Raw genomic sequence first — 24,084 nt, 5'->3', positions numbered from 1 at the left:
ACACACGTTGAGTCACCATAAGACAGAAATCCATTCCAGGGCAACCGGTTTCCTTAACTCCTACTTAAACTTCAGGACCAGTTCAGGTGTTGCCATCCCCAGGAAGCCTTCTGACACTTCCCCCCACCCCCCATCACTCTTTCCCCAGACCACAGACTTTGAGACATCTATGTGGCTTGTTTTTATGTTCGTGTACACAATTATTTAACAAATGTCCAGCTTCCCCACCTGGCTGTGGGCACCACAGGGGCAGGGCTAGGATTGCCTTGTCACAACAGACCAGAGATTCAATACACATTTTCAACCAATGAATGAAAAAGTGTCTTTTCCCAGGGTTCCCTCAGTATTTAATACTGCACACACTGTGTTGTTTCCAAAGTCAATTCTTCCCTGCTCTGCCCACTCTCCTCTGTCTTCAGCCTCTCTGAGCCTTTGCTCATGATACATAACCACTTCCCTGCCCCCTTCTCCTGTGAAAACCCTACCTGCTCTGGAGGTACCACAGGCCAAGTTCCCCAAATCTATCCCCAAGGCTGAGAGGTCTTCGATCCCCTGTTCATGCTGAGACATTCTCACCTGTCCTTATCCATACGGCAAACACTCGCTCACACACACATGCACACACACACACTTTCTGTCATTCAACAAACGTGTGCAACAAACTAAGTACCTATGTGTGGGCCACTGAGTTGGCTCAGACAGACTTCCACTTGCCTGAGACTCCAGGGCACTGGAAGATACAGGTAAGGGACCAGGAGTTACAACTGATCTAAGCTGTGATGAGTGAGGGTGGAGGGTGGTTCTGACCCAGCCTCGGGCATCAAAAAGCTTCCTGAGGAGCCATCTGAGAGAAAAGCTGTGAAATGGAATGAATTTATAGTCCAGTGTAATAGAAGGCACGGCGAGCATTAGAGATGGAGAGGCTCAGATCTGCGGGTCCAACAGAGAATTTGAGGTCGTTGTGAGGCAGACTCAGGGTAATCAGGGAGTGACCCAGGCTGGGCCAGGGGACATTTAAGGGTAAAATCACGATCCGTCCAGGTGACCCAGTGGATGTGGACGTGAAAAAGATAGAAGAGAGAATGAAGCTCAATGCGCCTCTTCCAAGAAACCCTCCCGGCTGCCTCGGCTGGGCTCCGCCAGCCCCGACCCCACGGTAAGAAGCTAGGGGCGTCCCTACTCAGCTCGGTTCCCTTAGAAGAGAAGCTGCTCGGGGGCAGGGCCGGAATCGAGCTGCCTCGAATACCGCGCTGCCCCTCTAAACCTCAGTCGCCCGCTCCGGAAAATGGGCGTGGGGCGCGGTGGCCGTGGGGACTGGGAGCCAGAAGTACCCCGTCTTTGAGCACCTTGACTCCAGACCCTTGAGAGAAGGGATTCCCAGGCCGAGCCGCCGCCACGGGCCCGCCCTCTCGTGCCCCGCGCCCCGGCTCCTCCCGCGCCGCGGCCGCTCCTACCTCCTTCTCCCAGCGCCGGCACGGTCGCATCTCCATTACGTCACCGCAGGGGCCAGCGCTCCGAGCTCCCAGCGGCGCACGGCGCGCGCTGATGACGTATCAGCGCTGTCACCATCTTGGTAAAGGAAAAGCGGCAAAGGCTTCTTGTCCAAACTAAAGTCGTCATCATTTTACTCTTCTGTTTACCGCCAATATTTTTCCGCGCCAGTAAACAAATATTTTACAAACTCTCAGCACTGTCATACATTTAAAATATTGACAAGCCAAGAGGGGCAAGTAGGATTATACCAATGTCTTTACGAAAATGGCAGTTGCCCGAATAAAATATGGCGGCCACGACTTCACACGAGGTCCGGCGGCATCGGCCAGGAGTTGCCCGGCCGCCAGGGCGCGCCAGAGCCCGTGGCCCGAGTTGGGAGGGGGACTATGCCGCTCAGGATGTCAAGATAGAGCTTCGCAATCGTGTTCCCCTTTGAAAGCGCTTTCCGAGCCCCACAACGCTAAGGGGAGAATGAGAGGGAACAGGGTGGGAAAAGTGAACACCCTCTACTCTGTCTGCAGAGGAAACTGAGGCTCAGAGCGGCTAGGAGTTGAATATAGCCAAAATCCAACCGCGATGGCTCAATTGCTCCATTTTTGCTTCTGCCCGGGAGCAGGTTACTCAATAAGCAAGGTAAGCGCAGGCTTTCTTGTGCTTACTTCCTAATTTATAGAGAACAATTTCACAAACTCCGTCAAACTAAAAAAAAAAACTCACTGCCGTCGAGTTGGATCCGACTCAACCCCTCCTTGGGTTTCTGAGGCAGTAGCACTACGGAGGGAGCTTCTCCTCGGAAGAAAGATGCGGCAATCTACTTCCGTAGTGATACTGCCTCCGACTCGACGGCACATAAAACCGACAACAATATCACTACGGAAATAGATTGCCCAATCATCTTTCCCAGGAGTGGCTGGTGGGTTTGAACCACCAGCCGCCTGGTAGCAGTCAAATGCCTTAGGCACTATGCCACCAGAGGTTTTGATTCTTTCTATAGGAAGGTGCTGTGGGATTGAGAGATAGATGCCAGCCATACCTACCAACAGAATCTTTGTTGTGGAAAAACGTGAAATTATCGCTGTAGATTGGTCAATAAGCACAAACCCGTGCCTACCTTGCTTATTGGGTAATCTGAGACAGCTCCTGCCGGTTCCTCCAGTTGAATTGCTCTCCCTATCCTCCCTTGGTTGCAATATTATATACTTTATTAAGTAATTAGGTTTGGGGTACCATTTTGGCCTAGGTACCCACCCACACCTTAGTTTTCTGCAATTACTGAACCTCGGTGTCACGTCTGTAAAAATTAGGGTACTAGAGGGCACGGCTCCTCTGGGCCTTGTTGTTGTTGTTATTTGCCATCGAGTCGGCCGGACTCATAGCTGTGGGGAAAAAGAGAAGGCACAGATGTTCTCTCTGGATGGTGGATAGTTCAAACCCACCCAGTGGCACTTTGGAAGAAAGCCCCATCAACTTCCTTCCGTAAAGATTACAGACAAGAAAACCCTGTGAAGCAGTTTTACGTTGTAACAGAGGGGATCGTCATGAAAATCATAGTTGACTTGAGAGAAGTTCTTTTTTTTTTTTTTTTACCTCAAAGTCCATTTTCCAAAAGGCAGCCCTATGGCTGCGCTGTTGGGACCTAGATCAGCCTTTGTACCTTCTGTGCCCCAGAGCCTCCCATGGCTCCCCACTGTCCTGCAAGACTCCTCCCGACTCCCCATCTTATGGCCCTCTCACCCCATTCTCCCTCTCACCTCCAGCCATGCCAGCCTTCTTTCTCCAAACTGCCAAGCATGGTTCTGCCTTAGGGCCTTTGCTCCTGCTGTTCCCTCTGCAGGGATGCTCTGCCGTCAGCTTTTCCCATAACCAGTTCCCTCACTTCCTTCAACCCTTGGTCAAATTCCCCCCTGACCTACCCAGGGAGCATTGGTGCCCCTACTCCCAGCCTTCTTTTTTATTTCAGTCACAGAAGCAGTTTCATTTATCTGTTGACCTGTTTATTTCAGTCCCCTCAAGGCTGTGACCTTCTATGGGTGGCGATTGTGCACCTGAAATAGAGTTTGGCACCAATAAGAGATTCAACATAAAACTGGTTATTGTTCAGTATCAAGGTGGGGGTGGAGGTGCCAAAGATAACACTTCGTTAACCCTCCCTTGGTAAAGAGCCAGGCCCTTCATACCTTCCCAGGGGGCAGGGAGGCTCTTAGCTCATATTGACATAGCTGAGGGGTGCAGGTCAAGCGAATCGTTCCAGAACAAGTTAAGTCTCTGCAAGGTGACTTCTGCTGCCTCTCAGGTACCCTCACTAGATAGCATTGCTTCCAGGCCTGAGAACTCTCAGCCTGCAACATTCTGACATTTTATACCTCCCAGATGTTTGCGTTCTCAACCATGAATTGAGGGTCTGATGTACGCCAATATCAGGGAAGCTATGTCAAATGAGAGAGACATGGTCTGTGTTCTCACAGGGTTCACAGAAAGTCACGCAAACAAAAGTATGCACGTAACCACCACCTCATTCCCATTAGAATGGCAACAGCAATAATAATAATAATGCAAAACACCAAATGTTAATGAGGATGTGGAGAAATTGGAACCCTCATCCATTGCTGGTGGGAATGTACCTTGCAGTAAACTAGTTAATATAGTCCTTTTAGCCAGTCATGATCTTGTGACTCCTATGAAATGATTGCGTGGGACTATGCAAATAAGGTGCTTGTGGCCCAGAAAAGTGATCGGACAGCTTACAAACAATGCAAATAAAGTGCATGGAATCTTTGTGGGGGCAGGACCATACAATTAAGGTGTATGGAACCTTAACAAGGGAATTGGTCAGTTTTGCCAACCTGTTGTTGTTGTTAAGTGTCATCGAGTCATTTCCGACTCCTATCAACCCCATGCACAGCAGAAAGAAACACCGCCCAATCCCGCACCAGCTCCATGATCCTTGCTATACTTGAGCCCATTGTCGCAGCCACCATGTCAATCCACCTTGTCGAAGGTCTTCCCCTCCTTCGTCGACCCTCCGCCTTACCAATCATGACGTCCTTCTCCAGGGAATGGTCCCTTCTTACAACATGACCAAAGTAGGTGAAACGAAGTCTGGCCATCTTTGTTTCCAAGGAGCATCTCAGCTGCACTTCCTCCAGGACATATCTGTTAGTTCTTTTAGCAGTCCATAGTACCTTCAGCATTCTTTGCCAGCACCACAACTCAAAAGCATCAACTCCTCTTCGGTCTCCCTTATTAATTGTCCAGCTCTCACATGCATATGAGGCGATTGGAAATATCATGGCTTGTGTCAGGCACACCTTAGTCCTCAAGGAGACATCCTTGCTCCTCAGCACTTGAAACAGTTCTTTCATGGTTGACCTTCCCAATGCTACACGTTGTCTAATGTCCTGACTGCTGCTTCCATTGGCATCAATTGTAGAACCAAGCAAAGTGAATTCTTTGACAACCTCGACCTTCTCTCCATTTATTGTGATGCTCATTGGTCCAGTTGTGAGGATTTTTGTTTTCTTTATATTGAGACATAATCCATACTGCAGACTGTATTCTTCAACATTCATCAGTAAGTGCCTCAAGTCATCCTCACTTTCAGCAAGCAAAGTTGTATCGTCTGCGTATCTCAGATTGTTAACGATTCTTCCTCCAATCCTGATGCCATGTTTTTCTTCATATAGTCCAGCTTCTTGGATTATTTGCTCAGCATATAGATTGAATAAGTGTGGGGAAAGGATACAACCCTGATGCACTCCCTTGTTGATTTTAAACCATGTAGTGTCCCCTTGTTCCATTTGAACTACAGCCTCCTGGTCAAGGTACAGGTTCCTCATGAGTACAATCAAGTGTTCGGGAATTCCCATTCTTCTCAAAGTTATCCATAATTTGTCATGATCCACACAATCAAATGCCTTTGCATAGTCATATGGTTGCCAATCTGCTAGGCTTTAAAAAGAAAGCCAATCCCAGAGCAGAGAGAGGGTCTCATTACTATCAAGAAAGAAGGTCTGGGGTCCTCGTACTGAGAACCTCCTAGAGCTAGGAGTTGTAACAGGGAAGACAATGAGTTGCAAGCACGATAGTAGTGCAAGACAGCAGGAACCAAGAGACAGCTGCAGTTGGGTTTGCCAACCCAAGGGGCTAAGAGCTGTAGCACTTGCCCTAGAAGGTCCCCAGCAGGGCCTAGAAGCAGAGGGCAAGAAGAAGCTGTCCTAATCAAGAACTGGGTCCTGACTTCCTGTTACTTCTGAGTCATTCCTGATCCCAAGTTTTACCCTATTACTTCCTTAATAAACCACTTAATTGTAAATACAGTTTGTGAGTTCTGTGAGACATTGCAGCAAATTAGTGAACCCAAAGGGAGATAAAGTACTGAGAAAAGAGGGAGTAGCCGATATTAGAGATGATGGAATAGTATAGCCATTTTAAAAGTTAAACATTTGGGACATCTTTAACCTCTGCCTCAGAGGGACCAGCTTTGTGCTGATCCTTCTAAAATAAATTATTCATTGAGAATGCAAAATGGTGCAGCCATTCTGGAAACAGTTTGGTAGTTCCTCATAAAACTGAACAGAGAGCTACCATATGACCCAGCATCTCGAGCCTAGGTACCTGCCCGGAAGAAGTACAGGCGGGAACACAAACAGAAACCTGTGCAGCAATGTTGACTGCAGCGCTTTTCACAAGAGCTAAAAGGTGGACAGGACCCAAATGTCCACCAACAGATGACGGATAAACACAATATGGGCCATCCACACAATGCAGTGCTCTCAGCCATGAAGAGAGATGAGGTCCTGCTGCATGCTGCAATGCTAATGAACCTTGAAAACATCATGTTGAGTGAAAAATCAGTCACAAAAGAACACTTACGTGATCTCACTTATGTGAAATAAGCAAGTAAATAGAAACCAAAGATTATTAGTGGTTGCCAGAAGTGGAAAGGAGGGAGAAAGGGGAAGATTTGTTTTTGTTTAGGGAGCAGTGAGTTTTTGTTGATGGTGGTGGAATGGTTTGAAAAGGATAGTGAAAATGAGCACACAACTTGAAGAATGTAATTGATATTACTGAATTGTACACATGAGAATAGCTGAATTGGTGACAATTTTGCTGTGTAGATTATCACCACAATTAAAAAAAAAAAACTCGCTGGACCAAAAGACAAAAAGCATGCTCATAACCGTGGTCAAAAGATGAGGCCTAGGTTGAAAGTGGGTTATGGAGGCTGGCAGCCTGGGTAATCAGGGAGGGCTTCTCAGGGGAAGTAACATTTGAGCAGGATTCTGAAGCCTGTGAAGGAGTGAGCTGGGTGAAGAAAGGGAGGAAAGGGTGTCGGGGCAGAGTGAACAGCACGTACAAAGGCCGAGTGGTGAGTGTGAAGGGAGAAAGAGACGGGCACCCTGACTGTGGTCAGCAGGGAGCTGGGTTGGTGGAGCTCACAGCTGAGACAGGTCATTCTCCTGCTGAACAGAAACCATTTCACAGAACATCACCACTGGGTAAGGCCACTCTGTTGCCATGATGGAACCAGACAAAGGATCACTCCATAATATCACCTGACCACTGACAGAAACAAGAGCATTGCTCAGACCACAGAAATGACCAATCGTCCCCCACTCCTGACTCACATGTAGTTATTTGGTGCTGACTTGTGGTGACTCCAGTAACAGAACGAGACCTGGCTCAGTCCTGTGCCGTCTTAGTGGTCATTGGCATGCTTGAGTCCGCTGTTGTGGTCCCGTGTATTTTCAATACCTTCCAACTCAGGCAGCTCATCTCCCAACACTGGATTCTGTCAGGACACTCTGTAGATCCATGGGGCTGTTACTGGCTGGTTTTCAGAAGTAGATCACCAGGCCTTTCTTCCTAGTCTGGAAACCCCACTGAAACCTGCCCAGCATGGGTGACCCTGCTGGTATTTGAAGAACTGGTGATATAGCTTCCAGTACCACAGCAACATGCAAGCCACTGAGTATGTGACAAACTGACAGATGGGTGATGGGGAAAACAGAACAAGGAACTCACAACAAGGGGAGATGGGGAGGGAGTCATGGTGTGTGCAAAGGACTTTGATTTAGATTTATATGAATTTATCATGTGATATGGGAGCTCTGGTGGCATAGTGCCTAAGGCACTTGACTGCTGACCAGAAGGCGGGCGGTTCAAACCCACCAGCCACTCCCCAGAAGGAAGGTTGGGCAATCTACTTCTGTAGTGATATCACCTCGGAAACCCAAGGAGGGGTCGCTATGAGTCAGACCTGACTCAACGACAGCGAGTTTTATCATGTGATATTATTATTAATTATTTGTATATCATTTACAGAGTCCCTGGTCACACATTAGACTATTAATGAAAGGTTGGTGGCTCGAACCCACCCAGAGGTCCCTTGGAAGACAGGCCTAGCGATCTCCTTCCAAAAGGTTGTTGTTGTTGTTGTTATGTGCCCTCGAGTCAGACCCGACTCATAGCGACCCCTCCTTGGGTTTCCAAGGCAGTATCACTACGGAAGTAGATTGCCCAACCTTCCTTCCGGGGAGTGGCTGGTGGGTTTGAACCGCCAGTCTCCTGGTTAGCAGTCAAGTGCCTTAGGCACTATACCAGAGCGCCAAAAGGTACCAGCCTTGAAAACCCTATGGAGCAGTTCTACTCTGTCCACATGGGGCAGCCAGGAGTCAGAATCAACTTGAGGGCACCTAAGAACTGCATGTTCCATATGTATTTATCAAACGTTTATTAAATAAAAAGAAGGTGAAATCAAGAGGACTGCTATTTTTTTCACCAATTCCATCATTAGCCCCATTTGGCTCCTGCCACCTCCTAAGTAAAAGTTATTATCATACTTAGAGAACTGACCTGACTTCGTATTTTTGCCCAGCCTACAGCAAACCATCACTTCCTTGACCTACAGCTGTTGAATCAATTCTGACTCATAGCAACCCTGTAGGACAGAGTAGAACTGCTCCATAGAGTTTCCAAACGTGTAATCTCTGGTGGCATAATGGGTAAGGCATTAGACTGCCTTTACTTCCATAAAGATTTATAGCCTTGGTAGAGTGGGAGAACCATGTGGAACAAAACTCAAAATCATTTGGAAAAAAGAAAAAGAAAAAGGGACCAGGTTTGCTGGTCTGATAGAGCCTGATGGGACCCCTGAGACTATGGCCCCTAGCTACCTTTCAGGTCTGGAATTGAACCGACTCCTGTGGCTTCCAGCCAAACAAAAGACAGGCATATGAGGTGAACATTGACACTAGGTAGATACACTCCTTGGAGAGAACGATCATGGGAGAATAGGCTGTGTATGCACAGGGAGACAGCTCAGAAGGCAGGAGTACATGGAGAGAAGGACACAGGGAAGAGGTAACTATCAGGAGGAAGTGGAAGGGGAGCTGTTGCATTGCGGGAAATTGCAGTCAATGTCATAAGACAAAGTGTATGTGAACCGCTATATGGAAAGTGAATTTGCTCTGTAAACTTTCACCCAAATCACAATAAAATACGTAAATTATTTAATTAAAAAGATTTACAGCCTTGGAAATGACAATGGGGGTTGCTATGAGTCAGAATCGACTCAATGGCAGTGGGTTTAACCTTTACAGAAGCAGACCACCTTGTCTTTCTCCCATGAAGCAGCTGGTGGGTTCAAACTGCTGACCTTTTGGTTAGTAGCTGAGTGTTTAACCACTGTGCTACCAGTGAACCTTCCTCAAAATCACCATCCACAAAATCCCAATTTTATAGCCAGTCTCTCCTAATATTATTTTTCTAAGACGCCCTACAAAGTCTTGGGGTAGGTTTTCTCCTACAATGCAATGAGCCAATAAATCCAACTTTGCTTAATGACAAGGTTCCTGGTGGTGTGTGGTTGGAAGGCACTGACCAAGATGGAGGTCCCACCCAGATTCAGCAAAGGTGTCCACATCTGAGAGCCCTGCGGTCTCTACTTGCTCAAGGTCACCTGCCTATGGCTGGAAGGTACATTTCATACTGAATTGGGCTCTGAGTGTTATTACACTGGGGCCTTTCATTCCTTTTTTTGTAGTGAAATACATGCAACAAAGTACACACCATCTCAATCATTTCTTCATGTAAAATTCAATGACATTGATTACATTCTTCAAGTTCCTATCCTTTTCCAAATCTATCCACCCTCATTAACATAAACTCAGTGCCCCCTAAGCTAAAACACCCCTTTTACCTTTCCTCCCACTCCTGCTAACCACTATAATCTTTGGTTTCTATATATCCGCTTATTTCGTATAAGTGAGATCATGTAGTATTTGGCCTTTTGTGACTGACATTTCTCTCAGCATGGTGTTTCCAAGATTCTTCCACATTGTAACATACATCAGGACTTCATGACACTCTATGGCTGAGAGACATCCATTGTGTGGTTGGACTTTGTGTCAATCCGTCATCTGTGGATGGGCATTTTGGTTGGTTCCACCTTCTAGCTCTTAGGAGCAGTGCTGCAGTGAGGTCCTCTGGGACTTCTTGGTTCTCTACTCAGACCTACTGTTCCTTGGTGGGGATGATTCTGTCCTAATGCCACTTCCTCTGTTCTGTCTCTTGTTTAGTGCCATGTGAGTGTCCTGGGGCTGCTGTAACAGAGGGCCACAATCTGGGCAGCTTGAACAACAGATTTTATTCTCATACGGTGCTGGAGGCCAGAAGTGTGAAACCACAGTGTTGGCAGGGCCCTGCTCCCTCCAGAAGCTTGGGCAGGAGGACCCTTCCTTGTCCCTCTCAGCTTCTGGAGGTTCCAGGCACTCCTGGGCTACATCACTCCCATCTCTGCCTCCCTCCTCACATGGCCATCTTCTTCCTCTCCTAAGGACACCTGTCATTGGATTTAGGGCCCACCCTAAATCTGGGATGATCTCATCCCAATATCCTCAACTTGATAACATCTGCAAGGACCCTGTTTCCAAATAAGGTCCCATTCATGGGTTCTGGGGGTTAGGACATAGACATGCCTTTTTTGGGGACACCATTCCACCTGCTACAAGTGCCTTCAGTATTGTGTGTCTGTAAAGGAAACATCTATAGGGAGAAGACAGACTGAAAAAAAAAAAAAAAACTCACTGCCATTGAGTTTATCCGACTCATAGTGACCCCTCCTTGGGTTTCCGAGGCAGTATCTCTATGGAAGTAGATTGCTCAACCTTCCTTCCGAGGAGTGGCTGGTGGGTTTGAACTGCCAGCCTTCTGGTTAGCATCAAGGGCCTTAGGCACTATGCCACCAGAGCTCCCACTCTTTTATCCCACCCACTACAAGTGCCTTCAGTATTGTGTGTCTGTAAGAGGAAACACCTGTAGGGAGAAGTCAGAGACCCAATAAGCCATCCTTGAGTCAGTGCTGGTGGTTGAGGGGTTCAAGTCCTTACATTAGCATCCTTTGAACACACTTTTTACCACTTCAAAAATTAATGAGAAAAAAAGACAAGAGAGAGACCAATCCTATAAGGACTTTGTTATGGACTGAATTGTGAACTGCCCCCCCCCCAAAAAAAAAAGTATTGAAATCCTGGCTCCTATTATGAGTCAGGTCCGACTCGACAGCACATAACAACAGCAACAACAACATATCTGTAGGTAGGAGCTCTGGTGGTGCAGTGCCTAAAGCATTTGATGGCTGAACAGAAGGTTGGTGGTTCAAACCTACCAGTCACTCCTGTAAAGATTTGCCATCTCAGAAATTCAAGCGGGGGTCGCTATGAGTAGCAATTGACTCAATGGCAGTGAGCTTGGTGGGTATAATATATATACACACACACATACCTGTGGGCAGAGGGGTCCCTCGGTGGTGCAAATGATTTACACTCAACTACTAACCTAGTGGCACCACAGAAGAAAGGCCTGGCCATCTATTTCTGTAAAGATTACAGCCAAGAAAACCCTATGGAGCTGAGTTCTACTGTGTCACACGGGATCACCATGAATCCGAAGCCACTGGATAGTAGCAGCTTTGATATCTAAGGTGTAACATAGTCTAATCTAATAGAATTAGCAAAAAGGGCATGGAAGCAGCACCTTCTTACCTCCTCCAGCCTTAAGACGGGGAGACAGAGTCACCATTGGCAGCCCAAGGCTGATTCCGATGAGGTCAGATATACTGCCACCCTCCAACCTTTTTACTAACTCTGACACCAGCTGTTCCTCCCACAGCACTCACTACTGCCCTGCTGGGTTCGATAATTCATTGCAGTGGCCACACAGAATTCACAAATGCTCACAATTGTGGGGTTGATTGTTGTTGTTGTTGTTATGTGCCGTCGAGTCAGCCCTGACTCATAGCGACCCCTCCTTGGGTTTCCGAGGCAGTATCACTACGGAAGTAGGATTGCCCAACCTTCCTTCCGAGGAGTGGCTGGTGGGTTTGAACCACCAGCCTTCTGGTTAGCAGTCAAGTGCCTTAGCCACTATGCTACCAGAGCTCGTTGATTAGGGGAGTAATTTGGTTTTTAACAGGCTACAAGTCAGGTTCAGGAGCAGTCTCAGGATACAATTCTTCAATCAGGAGGCCTCTCTTGTGCTGTGCCCTCAGGCATGCCTCTCTGGCCCTTGGCCTCTTGGTCTGGCCTCTACCCTGCTCAGGCAAACATTACCAAGCCTTTTTTTTAGCTCTGCCTATGACTGCCTAGGCACTTGACTGCTAACCAGAAGGCTGGCGGTTCAAACCCACCAGCCACTCCTCGGAAGGAAGGTTGGGCAATCTACTTCTGTAGTGATACCGCCTTGGAAACCCAAGGAGGTATCTCTATCAGTCAGATCTGCCTCGACGGCAGTGAGTTTAATTTAGTTTTTGTTATAGGTGATGTTGTTGTTGTTATTTTCATGTGCCATCAAGTCGGACCTGACTCATAGCGACCCCTCCTTGGGTTTCCGAGGCAGTATCACTACGGAAGTAGATTGCCTCACTGCCGTCGAGGCAGATCCGACTGACAGAGACACCTCCTTGGGTTTCCAAGGTGGTATCACTACAGAAGTAGATTGCCCAACCTTCCTTCCGAGGGGTGGCTGGTGGTTTTGAACTGTTATAGGTGATAGGTACACCTATGTGCACTCCACTGCTGCTGTCTTGTAGTAGTATAGGCAGATTAGAATTTCTGGGGGATGAATATGTGTTCTAACTTCATAACCTGAGCTCCATATTAATCTTGTTCAATTTAAACATTGCCTTCTACTACTTGTAGCCATAATCACGTAAGAATCCTGCCCCTGCAACCACATTCCTAAGGTCATAAAACCAAGACAGGAACAGCTCAGAGGACAGGGCAACCACATTCCTCAGATCCTGAGACTAAGGAAGGGACACTGCAAAAGAAATAATGCAAATGTGAAATTACTACTTAGATGTCATTTCCTGATAACAGGCCATTCTGTTTCTTTCTTTCTTTTTTTTTCCTTTCTCTGAATAGATCATCTTTATTGGTTTTGCAATAAGCTTATGAGACAGGAACAATCGCAATATACAAACTGAACAGGAAATCAAAAAAATGGGCCCCGAAAGCTGTTACTGAACCCTTCTCACCTCCTCTTAACGCGTCCCTAATTTATAACAAACTCATCAGCCTAGCATCTGCAAAGTCCCCTGGCTCCAGGTTGGGAAGCCCTACCCTCTCTCTGCCTGGAGTGTGTGATCTGTCATCTCCCAGGACCTGAGGTGGCAGGGGCTCCAGCAGGAGGAGGAACAGGTCCAGGCAAACACTGGAGTAGGCCTGGTCTTCAGCTCTGGCTACCTCAAATGGGGTCTGGAAGGTATGGTATGGGTACTGGGCAAGCCCCCCACTCCAGCCAGATCTCTTCAAAATGGAGGGGGCTGGCTCTTGAGAGTCCATCTTCCTCAAGGTTCTGCCCAACTGTCTGCTCAGCCCTAGGGCGGCTGCTGTTGAAGACAGATAACAGGCCATTCTTGAGACGTCTTCTAGTCCACTACCCGGGGTCAGTGTTAACCAGTGTTGGAGCCTGTGCAGCCCTGCCTTCCTTTACCGCCTGATGGACTATGATGGCCAATCCAAGATGAGACCAAGACTCGAACCAAGAGCAAACAGCAGAATACACCTGCACAGAAGAAGTCGTGGCATCCACGTTGGAACACACAGACTCCATCTTCGAAAGAGATTGTACACACACCTAGGCTGAAGGAAGTTGAGGTCTATCTTAGGAATTTATCACAGCCTTGTTCCGCTTCCTGACTTTCACAAAAGGGTCAGGATTTTATGAGTAACCTGCCTGCATAAGGTCTTTTGAAATCACGTACCCCACAGCCTTAAAAACTACAATAAATCCCCCTAGTTTGTAAGGCGTTGCCTCTGGCCCCGTGTGTCTCCACCATGCAAGGTTAAACCAAAAAACTCACTGCTGTCGAGTCGGACCCAACTCACAGCAGCCTCTCCTTGGGTTTCCAAGGCAGTATCTCCAGAAGTAGATTGCCCAACCTTCCTTCCCAGGAATGGGTGGTGGGTTTGAACCCCAGCCTTCTGGTTGGCAGTCAAATGCCTTAGGCACTATGCTACCAAAGTTACTATCCTCTTATAAATTTCCCTCTGAACTACGGCTGACTTTCTAGTCATTATTCTGAAACTTGGCCTGCAATAGTCTCTCAGCCAGGCATCTCTCTCTCAGCCAGTCATCTCTCTGCCAAGGAGGTCCAGCACAGGGATCTCAGGCCCAAGGACACACTCCACTCTCCCTCCAGCTCTTCTGTTGATGGCAGTGAGATCCCCCTTTCTGCCACAAGGAAGGCTCATTTTAACCCTGGCAGAGTGACAAAACTAACCAATCCCAATATTAGAATTCTATACACCTTTTTTGCATGGCCCCACTCAGTAATCTGATGGGAGTTACAAAGACTATATATAGCTAGAAAAGCCATACTAAGTAATTGACCGCATCACAGAATCAATCTGTTGAGGTCATACCAGTGTGGGGTGGGCCCTAAACCTAACTATTTCTGAATTATAGAAAGAGCAGGTTAGACTCACATACAGGAACATACAGAGAGAGAGAGAGAGAGAGAGACAGATGCCGTGTGAGGATCATCTACAAACCAAGGAACCCAGGAACACCCAGGGCTACCAACAAGGAAGGAATTCACACAACTGAGACCCTGAATGGGACTTTGAGCATCCAGAACTGTAAGACAATACATTTCTGTTCTTTAAAGCCACCCACTTGTGGTATTTATGTTATAGCAGCCCTAGGAAATCAAGACAAACTTCTCTGATCATATCTTTGTGTCTCTGAGAACTGCTTTGTTTAGCTTCATTGGCCTGGGACCAGGTGTGCTTCCAGCCTCTGATCTACTGGCCTTTGGCAAAGTTCTGGAGACCCAAGCTTACACAGGGAACATGACAACAGACCGCTGCTGTTTTTGTGGGGTCCTCTCCATCATTCATCTCATCTAAGATCAATTGAGATACCTCTTCACCCCCTCTAGGATGGCTATTGTTTTGGATTGAATTGTGTTCCTCCCCTCCCCCAAAATATGTGTTGTAAATCTTAACCCCTATGCCTATGGTTATAATCCCATTTGACAATGAGTTTTCTGTTATGTTAATGAAGCAGGATTAGTGTAGGGTGTGTCTTTTTTTCTTTTTTTTGTGTGTCCTTCTGGGTTTTGGTTCTCTCTCATGCACTCCTCCCCCCGCCCCCAGTGAGTTAATCTTTTCAGATTAACTTTTCAGAAGAGACAAGGACCTTCCTCCAGAGCCAACAGAGAGAGACACTTCCTCTATAGCTGGCACCCTGAATTCAGACTTCTAGCTGCTAAAGTGTTAGAAAATAAATTCCTGTTTGTTGAAGCCACCACTCAGAAAGGGGTCAGTGCAGAAGATCCTGGATAGAGTGGGAGAACAATGTGGAAAAAAACCTCAAATTCATTTAAAAAAAAAAAAGGTTTACTGGTCTGATAGAGCCTGTGAGACCCCTGAGACTATGGCCCCTAGTTACCCTTCAGGTCTGGAATTGAACTCACTCCTGCAGCTTCCAGCCAAACAATAGACAGACATATAAAGTGAATATTTACATCAGGTTGATGCACGTCTTAGAACGATCAATCATTTAAAAAAAAAAACAACTCATTGCAATCGTGTCAATTCCGACTCATAGCGACCCCTCCTTGGGTTTCTAAGGTGGTATCTCTATGGAAGTAGATTGCCCAACTTTCCTTCTTAGGAGTGGCTGGTGGGTTTGAACTGCCAGCCTTCTCATTAGCAGTCAAATGCTCTAGGCACTACGCCACCAGAACAATCATGGAAGAACAAAAGGGCAGTATTTGCACAGGGAGATAGCTCAAGGGACAGGAATGCATAGGAAAGAAGGACACAGGGAAGAGGTAACTACAGGAAGGAAGTGGGAAGAGAGCTGTTACATTGTGGGGAATTTGCAGTCAATATCATTAAAAAAATATGTATGAACTGCTGTGTGGAAAATGAATTTGCCCTGTAAACTTTCATTCAATTCACAATAATTAAAAAAAAAAAAAAAAAAGCCATCCACTTGTGGTATTTCTATTATAGCAGCACTATATATTGAAGATAGATTTGGTACTGGGAATAGGGTGCTAGTCTAACAAATACCTACCAATGTGGAAGTAGTTTTGGAATTGGGTGATGGATGGAGGCTGGAAGAGTTTTAAGACGTATGATAGTGAAAGACTAAATTGCCTTGAAGAGGCTGTTGGTAGAATCACGGATGTCAAAGGTAATTCTGGAGAGGACTCAGAAGGAAGTGAGGAGAGCTATAGAGAAACTCTTTATCATCTTAGAAAATACATATGGCACCAGCAACGGAATGTTCCTAGAAATGTGGGTGTTAAATGTGCTTCTAATGAGGCTTTAAAAGAAAGTGATGAACATGTGATTGAACAATGGAGGAAGGGTGATGCTTTTTATGCAGTGGCAAAGAACTTGTCTAAATTATGTTAAAATGTTTGGTGGAAGGCAGAACTTGTAAATGATGAACTTGGATATCTGGCTGAGGAGAATTCTTAGCAAGATTTTAAAGGGCCTGCACAATAGTTAAGGTTGTGGGTCAACTTGGCTGGGCCATGGTTCTAAGTGGTTTAACAGTTATGATTTAGTCATCCCCCATGATGAGATCTGATATATCATTTCCATGATGAGATCTGTTATGAGCAGTCCATTAGTTGAAAGGCTTTTTGGCCTGCTTCCAATCTACATGGAAAAGCTCTGGCAAAGGCGTATAGTAGAGCTGACAAGAAGCAAAGTGTAGTCACTGCTTGGTCACGGCCAGCTACCCAGAGGGACTGAGTAGTTGAACCTGTGGGCTCGGGACCATAGTCGCAGGGGACATCAAGCTCAATTGGCATAACATACTACACAAAACATTGTTTCACCTCCTACTTTGGTGAGGAGTGACTGGGATCTTAAAAGATTGTAAGCTGCCGTCTAGATGCAACGATGGGTATCCTCATCCAAAGCAAAGAAGAATGAAGAAAAACAAAAATACATGGATACAATCAGTCCTAGCAACTGGTACACCATCCAATCTGCAGCCTATGCAACTATGAGACCAGAAGAAGTAGATGATGCCCGGCTATCAATGTCAATCACTTGGAAGGGGATCTATGTAGGAGATCCTAGAGAGAGAGGGAGAACAATGTGGACAAAACTCAAAATCATTTGGAGAAAAAAAAAGGGGGGGGGGACCAGGTTTGCTGATCTGATAGAGCCTGGTGGAACCACTGAAACTATGGCCCCTAGCTGCCCGTCAGGTCTGGAATTGAACCCACACCTGTGGCTTCCAGCCAAACAAAAGACAGGCATATGAGTTGAACATTTACCTGAGGTAAATACATTCCTTGGAGAGAACAATCATGGGAGAAAGCTTATGCACAGGGAGACAGCTCAGGGGGCAGGATGGCATGGAGGGATGGACACAGGGAAGAGGTAATTATAGGGAGGAAGTGAGAGGGGAGCTGTTGCATTGTGGTAAATTGCAATCAATGTCATGAGACAAAGTGTATGTGAACTGTTGTATGGAAAGTGAATTTGCTCTATAAATCTTCACCCAAATCACAATAGAAAATAAATAAATAAAATAAAAAATAAAAGCTAAAGAAAAAAAAAAAAGCTCTGGCAAAGCTTTCTGGCTTTTTGCTGGATCTGGATCCTACATCTTGCCCATCATCATCTCTAGTTCTCGGACTTGACCCAGTGGCCTGCCATATTGTTTGCCAATCTTAAGATAGTTGCCTTTGCAGCCTGTGAGCCAACAGCCTGCCATCTTACCTGTCAATCTTGTATTTGCCAACCTCCAAAGCCAGCAGCCTGCTGTATTGCCTGCCACTCATCAGCCCCAGCAGCTACATGAGTCAGGAGAGGCCTCCAGCTTGACATCTGACCATGGACTTGGGACTTCCCAGCCTCTATAACTGCATGAGCCATTCCTTGAGATACATTTCTCTCTTTTTCTCACTCACTCTCTTCATAAATATATGTATGTATATAACTCTGGTAGTTAGTGGTCAAGGCACTTGGCTATTAACCAAAAAGTCAGTGGTTCAAACCCATCCAGCTGCTCTGCAGAAGAAAGATGAGGCAGTCTGCTTCTGTAAAGATTTACAGCCTTGGAAACCCAGTGGGGGTGGCTATGAGTCTTTTGCTCTGGACTTTAGAGAATAAGATATACTGGCTTTGTGATCTTACAGCATGATAAGATTGCCAAAGGCCAATTTCATGTTGAAACCAGCAATCCCATTCCCAGGTATCTGCCCAGAAGAAGTGCAGGCAGGAACACAAACAGAAACCTCTACACAAATGTTCACTGCAGCACTTTTCACAAGAGCCAAATGGTAGAAACAACCAAATGTCCATCAACAGATGATGGGTGAACACAATGTGGTCCATCCACACCATAGAATACTGCTCTTGATGAATAAAGCTCTGATACATGTTACAACATGGCTGAACCTTGAAAACATTATGCTCAGTGAAAGTAGCCAGACACAAAAAGACAAATATTGTTTGATCTCATTTATGGAAACAAATCTGTCCTGGAAGAAGTGCAGCTGGAATGCTCCTTGGAAGCAAGAATAGCCAGACTTCATCTCACCTACTTTGGTCATGTTGTCAGAAGGGACCATTCCCTGGAGAAGGATATCAGGCTTGGTAAAGTGGAGGGTCAGCAAAAAAGGGGAAGGCCCTCAACAAGATGGATTGACACAGTGGCTGCAATGATAGGCTGAGGTATAGCAAGGACTGTGGAGCTGTCACAGGACCACGCAGCATTTTGTTCTCCTGTACGTAGGGTTGCTATGAGTTGGAGAAGACTTGACGGCACCTGACAACAACAATAACACTTACTGAAACATCAATAACAGGCAAGTGTATAGATCAGTGTTTATTAGAGGCTACCAGGGGTGGGAAGATGCTCTGGTGGTGTAGTGGTTAAGACATTTGGCTGCTAACCAAAAGATTGGTGGTTCAAACCCACCAGCCACTTCACGGAAGAAAGATGAAGCAGTCTATTTCTGTAAAGACATATGGCCTTGGAAACCTAATGGGGGTTGCTATGAGCTGCAATTGACTCAATGGCAGTGAGTTTGGTCTTTGGTTTTTTGGAGGAGCAGGAGGGATGGGGAAAGGGAGAGTTTTTGTGTGGGGGGCACTGAGTTTATATCTACGATGATGGAATATTTTGTATGAGGATAGCAAGAATGGGGGCACAACATGGAACATGTAATCAATGTCAGCAAATTTTAAATGTGGAAGTTGTTGTGTTTGTGTGTATGTTTTCAGGATAATTTTTTAAAAATTGTAAAAGCTCCTTCCTGTGTGTGTGTGTGTGTGTGTGTGAAATAGATTTTCTTGCACCTAAACTTTGTCCCTTCTTGTAAAAGAAACATAGTGATCCTCTTCCAGGCATAATTTCCTATTTGTCTGCAGCCAACTGCCTCTCTCCTCTTTTTTCTGTGCCTCTTTCTTGTTTTTCCCTTCACTTGGGGTAGTTTAAAGTTGAATTGATCAGGAAAACTTGAATGCACATTCTAAGAGTGGTTAGTTCAGCTAACTTGTCAATAGTGACTGAAAAACACAAAAACTGATACACAAATTGTCATGTATCGAATTGTGTTCTCCCAAAGCATGTATTGACATTTTGGCCATAGGTTGTTATGATTTAATCATAAGATTTAATCATCTGGTGCCCAGCTACCATTGTCAACCACTCGAAGGGGGATCTATGGAGGAGATCCTGGATAGAGAGGGAGAACAATGTGGAACAAAATTCAAAATCATTAGGAAAAAAAAAGGGGGGGACCAGGTTTGCTGGTCTGATAGAGCCTGGTGGAACCACTGAGACTCTGGTCCCTAGCTGCCCTTCAGGTCTGGAATTGAACCTACTCCTGAGGCTTCCAGCCAAACAAAAGACAGGCATATGAGTTGAACATGTGCCTGAGATAGATATACTCCTTGGAGAGAACAATCATGGGAAAAAGAAGGGCTGCTTATGCACCAGGAGACAGCTCAAGGGACAGGAGTGCATGGAGGGATGGACACAGGGAAGGGGTCACTATCAGGAGGAAGTGGGAGGGGAGCTGTTGCATTGTGGGAAATTGTAGTCAATGTCATAAGACAACGTGTGTGCAAACTGTTGTATGGAAAGTGAATTTGCTCTGTTAACTTTCACCTAAATCATAATTAAAAAAAAAAAAAGATTTAATCATCTAGCCCTCTTGTTGTTTGTCTTCAAGTTGATTCTGACTCATGGTGACCCCAAGTGTGTCAGAGTAGAACTGCTCCAGAGTTTTAAAGGCTGTGAGCTTTTGGAAGCAGATAGTCAGGACTTTCATCCGGGGCACTGCTGGGTGGGTTCATACCCCCAGCATTTCAGCTTATTGCCTAGTGCTCGACTGCTCCACCCAGGTACTCCACAACCATCTGGCCTTTAGCAGAGCAGATAACCTTCCATAAGGCAATCTAATCAATTAGTTGATATCGTACCTGGGTGGATTCTCCATCTATTTAACTTCTGAGTTATAAAAAGAACAGATTAGTATAAAAGCACACACACGCACACGCACACACAGGAAGGACGGGGAGAATCATAAGGATCAACTATAAGCCAAGGAACCAAGGAATGCCCAGGGCTACTGACAAGGAAAGAATTGATGCTGCCAAGACCCTGATTGGGACTTTTAGCCTCCAGAACTGGGAAACAATCAATTCTTATTCTTCAAAGTTGCCCACATGTGGTATTTGCCGTTACAGCAGCCCTCAGAGAATAAGACATCAATATTAATTGCAGCACTATTCACAATGGCTAAAACAATAAAACAACCCAAATGCCCACCAACAGATGGTGGACACACACTGTGTGGTCCATCCACACAATGGAGTATCACTCAGCCATGAAAAGGATGCAGCTCTGATAGATGCTACAACATGAATGAACCTCAAAAACACGATGCTCACTGAGAGGAGCCAGACCCAAAAGACCACATGTTGTATGATTCCATTTACATGAAACATCCAGAAGAGGTGAATCTATAGAGACAGGAAGCACATTCGTGGTTGTCAGGGGCTGGGGGAGGGGGAACAGGGAGCAAAATTGTACATTAAGTGGCCTTTTGTGCCTGACTTCTTTTACTCAGCATAATGTTTCCTTCTTTCTTTTAATAGCACCTTTATTGAGATATAATTCGTATGCCCTGAAATTCACCTTTTAAAGTGTATGACTCAACAGTTTTTATTATACTCACAAAATTGTACAACTATTACCGCTATCAAATTTAGATCATTCTCATCACCCCAAAAGGAAGCCCCATTCCCATTAGCAGTCACTCCCCATCCCCCCTCCCACAAGCTCCAGGCAACTACTAATCTACTTTCTGTTGCTGTGGATTTGCCTTTTCGGGAGATTTCATATCAATAGGACTGGACCCGATGTGACCTTTTGTATCTGACTTCTTTCACTCAACAGGATGTTTTCAAGGTTATGATCCATGCTATAGCAAGTATCAGAGCTTCACTTCTCTTTATGACTGAATCATATTCTATTGAATAAGGAAGATCAAGGAAGCGTTGATGCCTTTGAGTTGTGGCCTTGGCAAAGAACACTGAAGATACACCACGGACTGCCAGAAGAACAAACAAATCTGTCCTGGAAGAAGTGCAGCTGGAATGCTCCTTGGAAGCGAGAATGGCCAGACTTCGTGTCACCTACTTTGGCCATGTTGTTGGAAGAGACCATTGCCTGGAGAAGGATATCATGCTTGGTAAAGTGGAGGGTCAGTGAAAAAGGGGAAGGCCCTCAACAAGATGGATTAGCACAGTGGCTGCAATGACGGGCTTAAGTATAGCAAGGGTTGTGAGGATGGCTCAGGACAGGGCAGTGTTTCGTTCTGTTGTACACGGGGTCACTATGGAGCTGGCTAAATGGCACCTAACAACAACAACAACAACATTCCATCGTACGGATAGACCACATTGTGTTGTTAAGTGCCATCGAGTCACACTGTGTTACCCAGTTACCTGCTAATGGACAGTTGGGTTGTTTCTACTATGGGGCTCTAATAAATAATGTTGCGATGAACATTGGTGTGTGAAAAACTGTGCAGAGCAGGGCATGTTTATCAATAGGAAAGAGTGTCTGTTTGCGTTCCTGCATTCAGGGTTAACTCATTTTATCTCCCAACAATGCTGGGGCGTAGGCATGGCTATTGCACAGTGTGTACAGATACTTTATTCTTCGGTCCTTTTTTATGGCAAAGGCTGCAAATTCTTGTGAGAATCCCCACATACTCCAAAAGGTGAGAATTCTCCAACCCTAGGATTCCTGGCCCAGCATCTTGCCTGGAGAGAATCCTACCACCCTCCAGCTACATCCAGCCTTCAGGGTGCGCCTAGCCTGACCCTGGCACCCAGCAGTGGCTGGGACTTGGCTAAAGTGCATCGGACTCCGCAGCCATCTTGTCTTGAAAATAAATGTTTGAGCAAGGACTAAACTCAGCAAACACTGTGTGCCTTCGTGAGGAATAGCGGGTTGGTTCCGGGCATTAATGTGTGACCACAGCTGGCCCCTCAGGGACACAAAGCCACTGTTTGCTTTCTGGGGTGGTCCCTTTTCCCTGATAGTCTACAATCTGCTGACTCCCCGTGCCCTCCCTTGCCTGGGGCCTGTTTTCAGATAGTGGTTGTCTGGTGGCTTTTTCCTTAAATCAAACACACGCTGGGGTCCCCATGGAGCCTGTGGTCCCTCTGACAATGCCTCCCTCTCCCTGCAAAAGCAGCACCTTTCCTAGCTCCAGGACCCCCACACACATGCACAGTCTGAGGCCTGAGTAGTTGTGGGAGCCCTAGAGTTTACTAAAGGGGAAACTGAGGCTCCAAGTGCTAGAGTTGTTCATGTGTACCTGGTATGCTGCAAAGGTAGGATTTGAACCCTGCTCTGCCTGGCTTTTAATTCTACTGTGTCTTAGACACCTTGCCTGAGGGGGATGACAATGGAAGGGAGAAGAAGGGATAGGAAATCAGAGCCAGGGTCTGTGTATAAGTCTTCTAGGGCTGCTGTAACAAAATACCACAAACTGTGAGGCTTATAAAGGTCCCTGGGTGGCCCAACAGTTTGCACTCAGCTCCTGTGGTAGTTATGCTTGTGTGTCAACTTGGCTGGGGCTGGTTGAGTGGCTGGGCAGCTGGTGGTAGTTATTGCCCATGATGAGACTGGCAATCAGCTCCATGGTGGGATCTACCATAAGCAGCTGAGTAGCTGCCTTTGGGTATGTGGTCTGCTTCCCGTATATAAGCAGCAACTTTGGGAATGGTCTCTAGCTTATGGCACCTTGGACCCTGCATGTAGCCATGTCGTTGTTCAGCAGCCTGCCATGCTCTGCTGACCTTGGGACTTATAATGGACTTGAATTAATGGCCTGTCATGTGGTTTGGTAACATCAGGACTGTGCCTTTTTAACTTGTCAACCTTGGGCTTGGCAGCCTCAGCAGCCAGCAGCTGTATGAGTGAAGAAATGCAGCCAGCAGCTGTCTGAGTGAAGAAATGCCTCTAGCTTCAGTGGGCCAGGAGCTGGAGGCAGAGCTGAAGCCCAAGGCTGAGGGGCTTTCACTCAGCCCCTAGAGCCTGGCACTTTGAACTTGGACTTAAAGCCTCCAAACTGTAAGAGAATAAACTTCTGTTTGTTAAGACCATCCCATTTGTGGTTTATTCTTGTCAGAGCAGCACTAGGTAACCAGAACAGCTACTAAACTGTCTCAGTTATCTAGAACTACTATAACAGAAATGGGTGGCTTTAACAGAAATTTATTCTCTCACAGATTATGAGGCTAGAAATCTGAATTCAAAGTGCTAGCTCTAGGGGAAAGCTTTCTCTCTCAGTCAGCTCTGAGGGAATGTCCTTATCTCCTTATAACATCTGTGGGCCCAGTGTCCCCGGGAGATCTCGGTATGTCTTGGTATCACTCTTCTCCTGGGTCTAGGAGGTTCTCAGCACAGGGACCCCGAGTCCGAAGGACACATTCTGCTCCTGGCTCTTCCCTCTTAGTGGTAGTCAGGTCCCTCTGATCTCTGCTCTCTTGTTTAATCTCTTTCATATCTCAAAGGAGATTG

General features: G+C 46.2%; 1 protein-coding gene across 1 annotated transcript in view; it reads right to left on the bottom strand.

Annotated features, from left to right (window-relative positions):
- Positions 1-1,795: 1,795 nt before the first annotated feature.
- Positions 1,796-24,084, bottom strand: part of SLC5A5 (solute carrier family 5 member 5) — a 57,838-nt gene continuing 35,549 nt past the window's right edge. The window contains exon 14 of the mRNA XM_007945465.1: positions 1,796-1,954. Within this exon, the coding sequence (XP_007943656.1) occupies positions 1,796-1,954 (159 nt within the window). The remainder of the gene's footprint in view (positions 1,955-24,084) is intronic.

The sequence above is a fragment of the Orycteropus afer genome, unplaced genomic scaffold (genome assembly GCF_000298275.1).
Source record: "Orycteropus afer afer isolate SDZICR_OR568_19922 unplaced genomic scaffold, OryAfe1.0 scaffold00136, whole genome shotgun sequence".
NCBI lineage: Eukaryota > Metazoa > Chordata > Mammalia > Tubulidentata > Orycteropodidae > Orycteropus > Orycteropus afer.
Note: the sequence above shows the minus strand (reverse complement) of the source record. Positions and strands in the feature narration are given on the sequence as shown.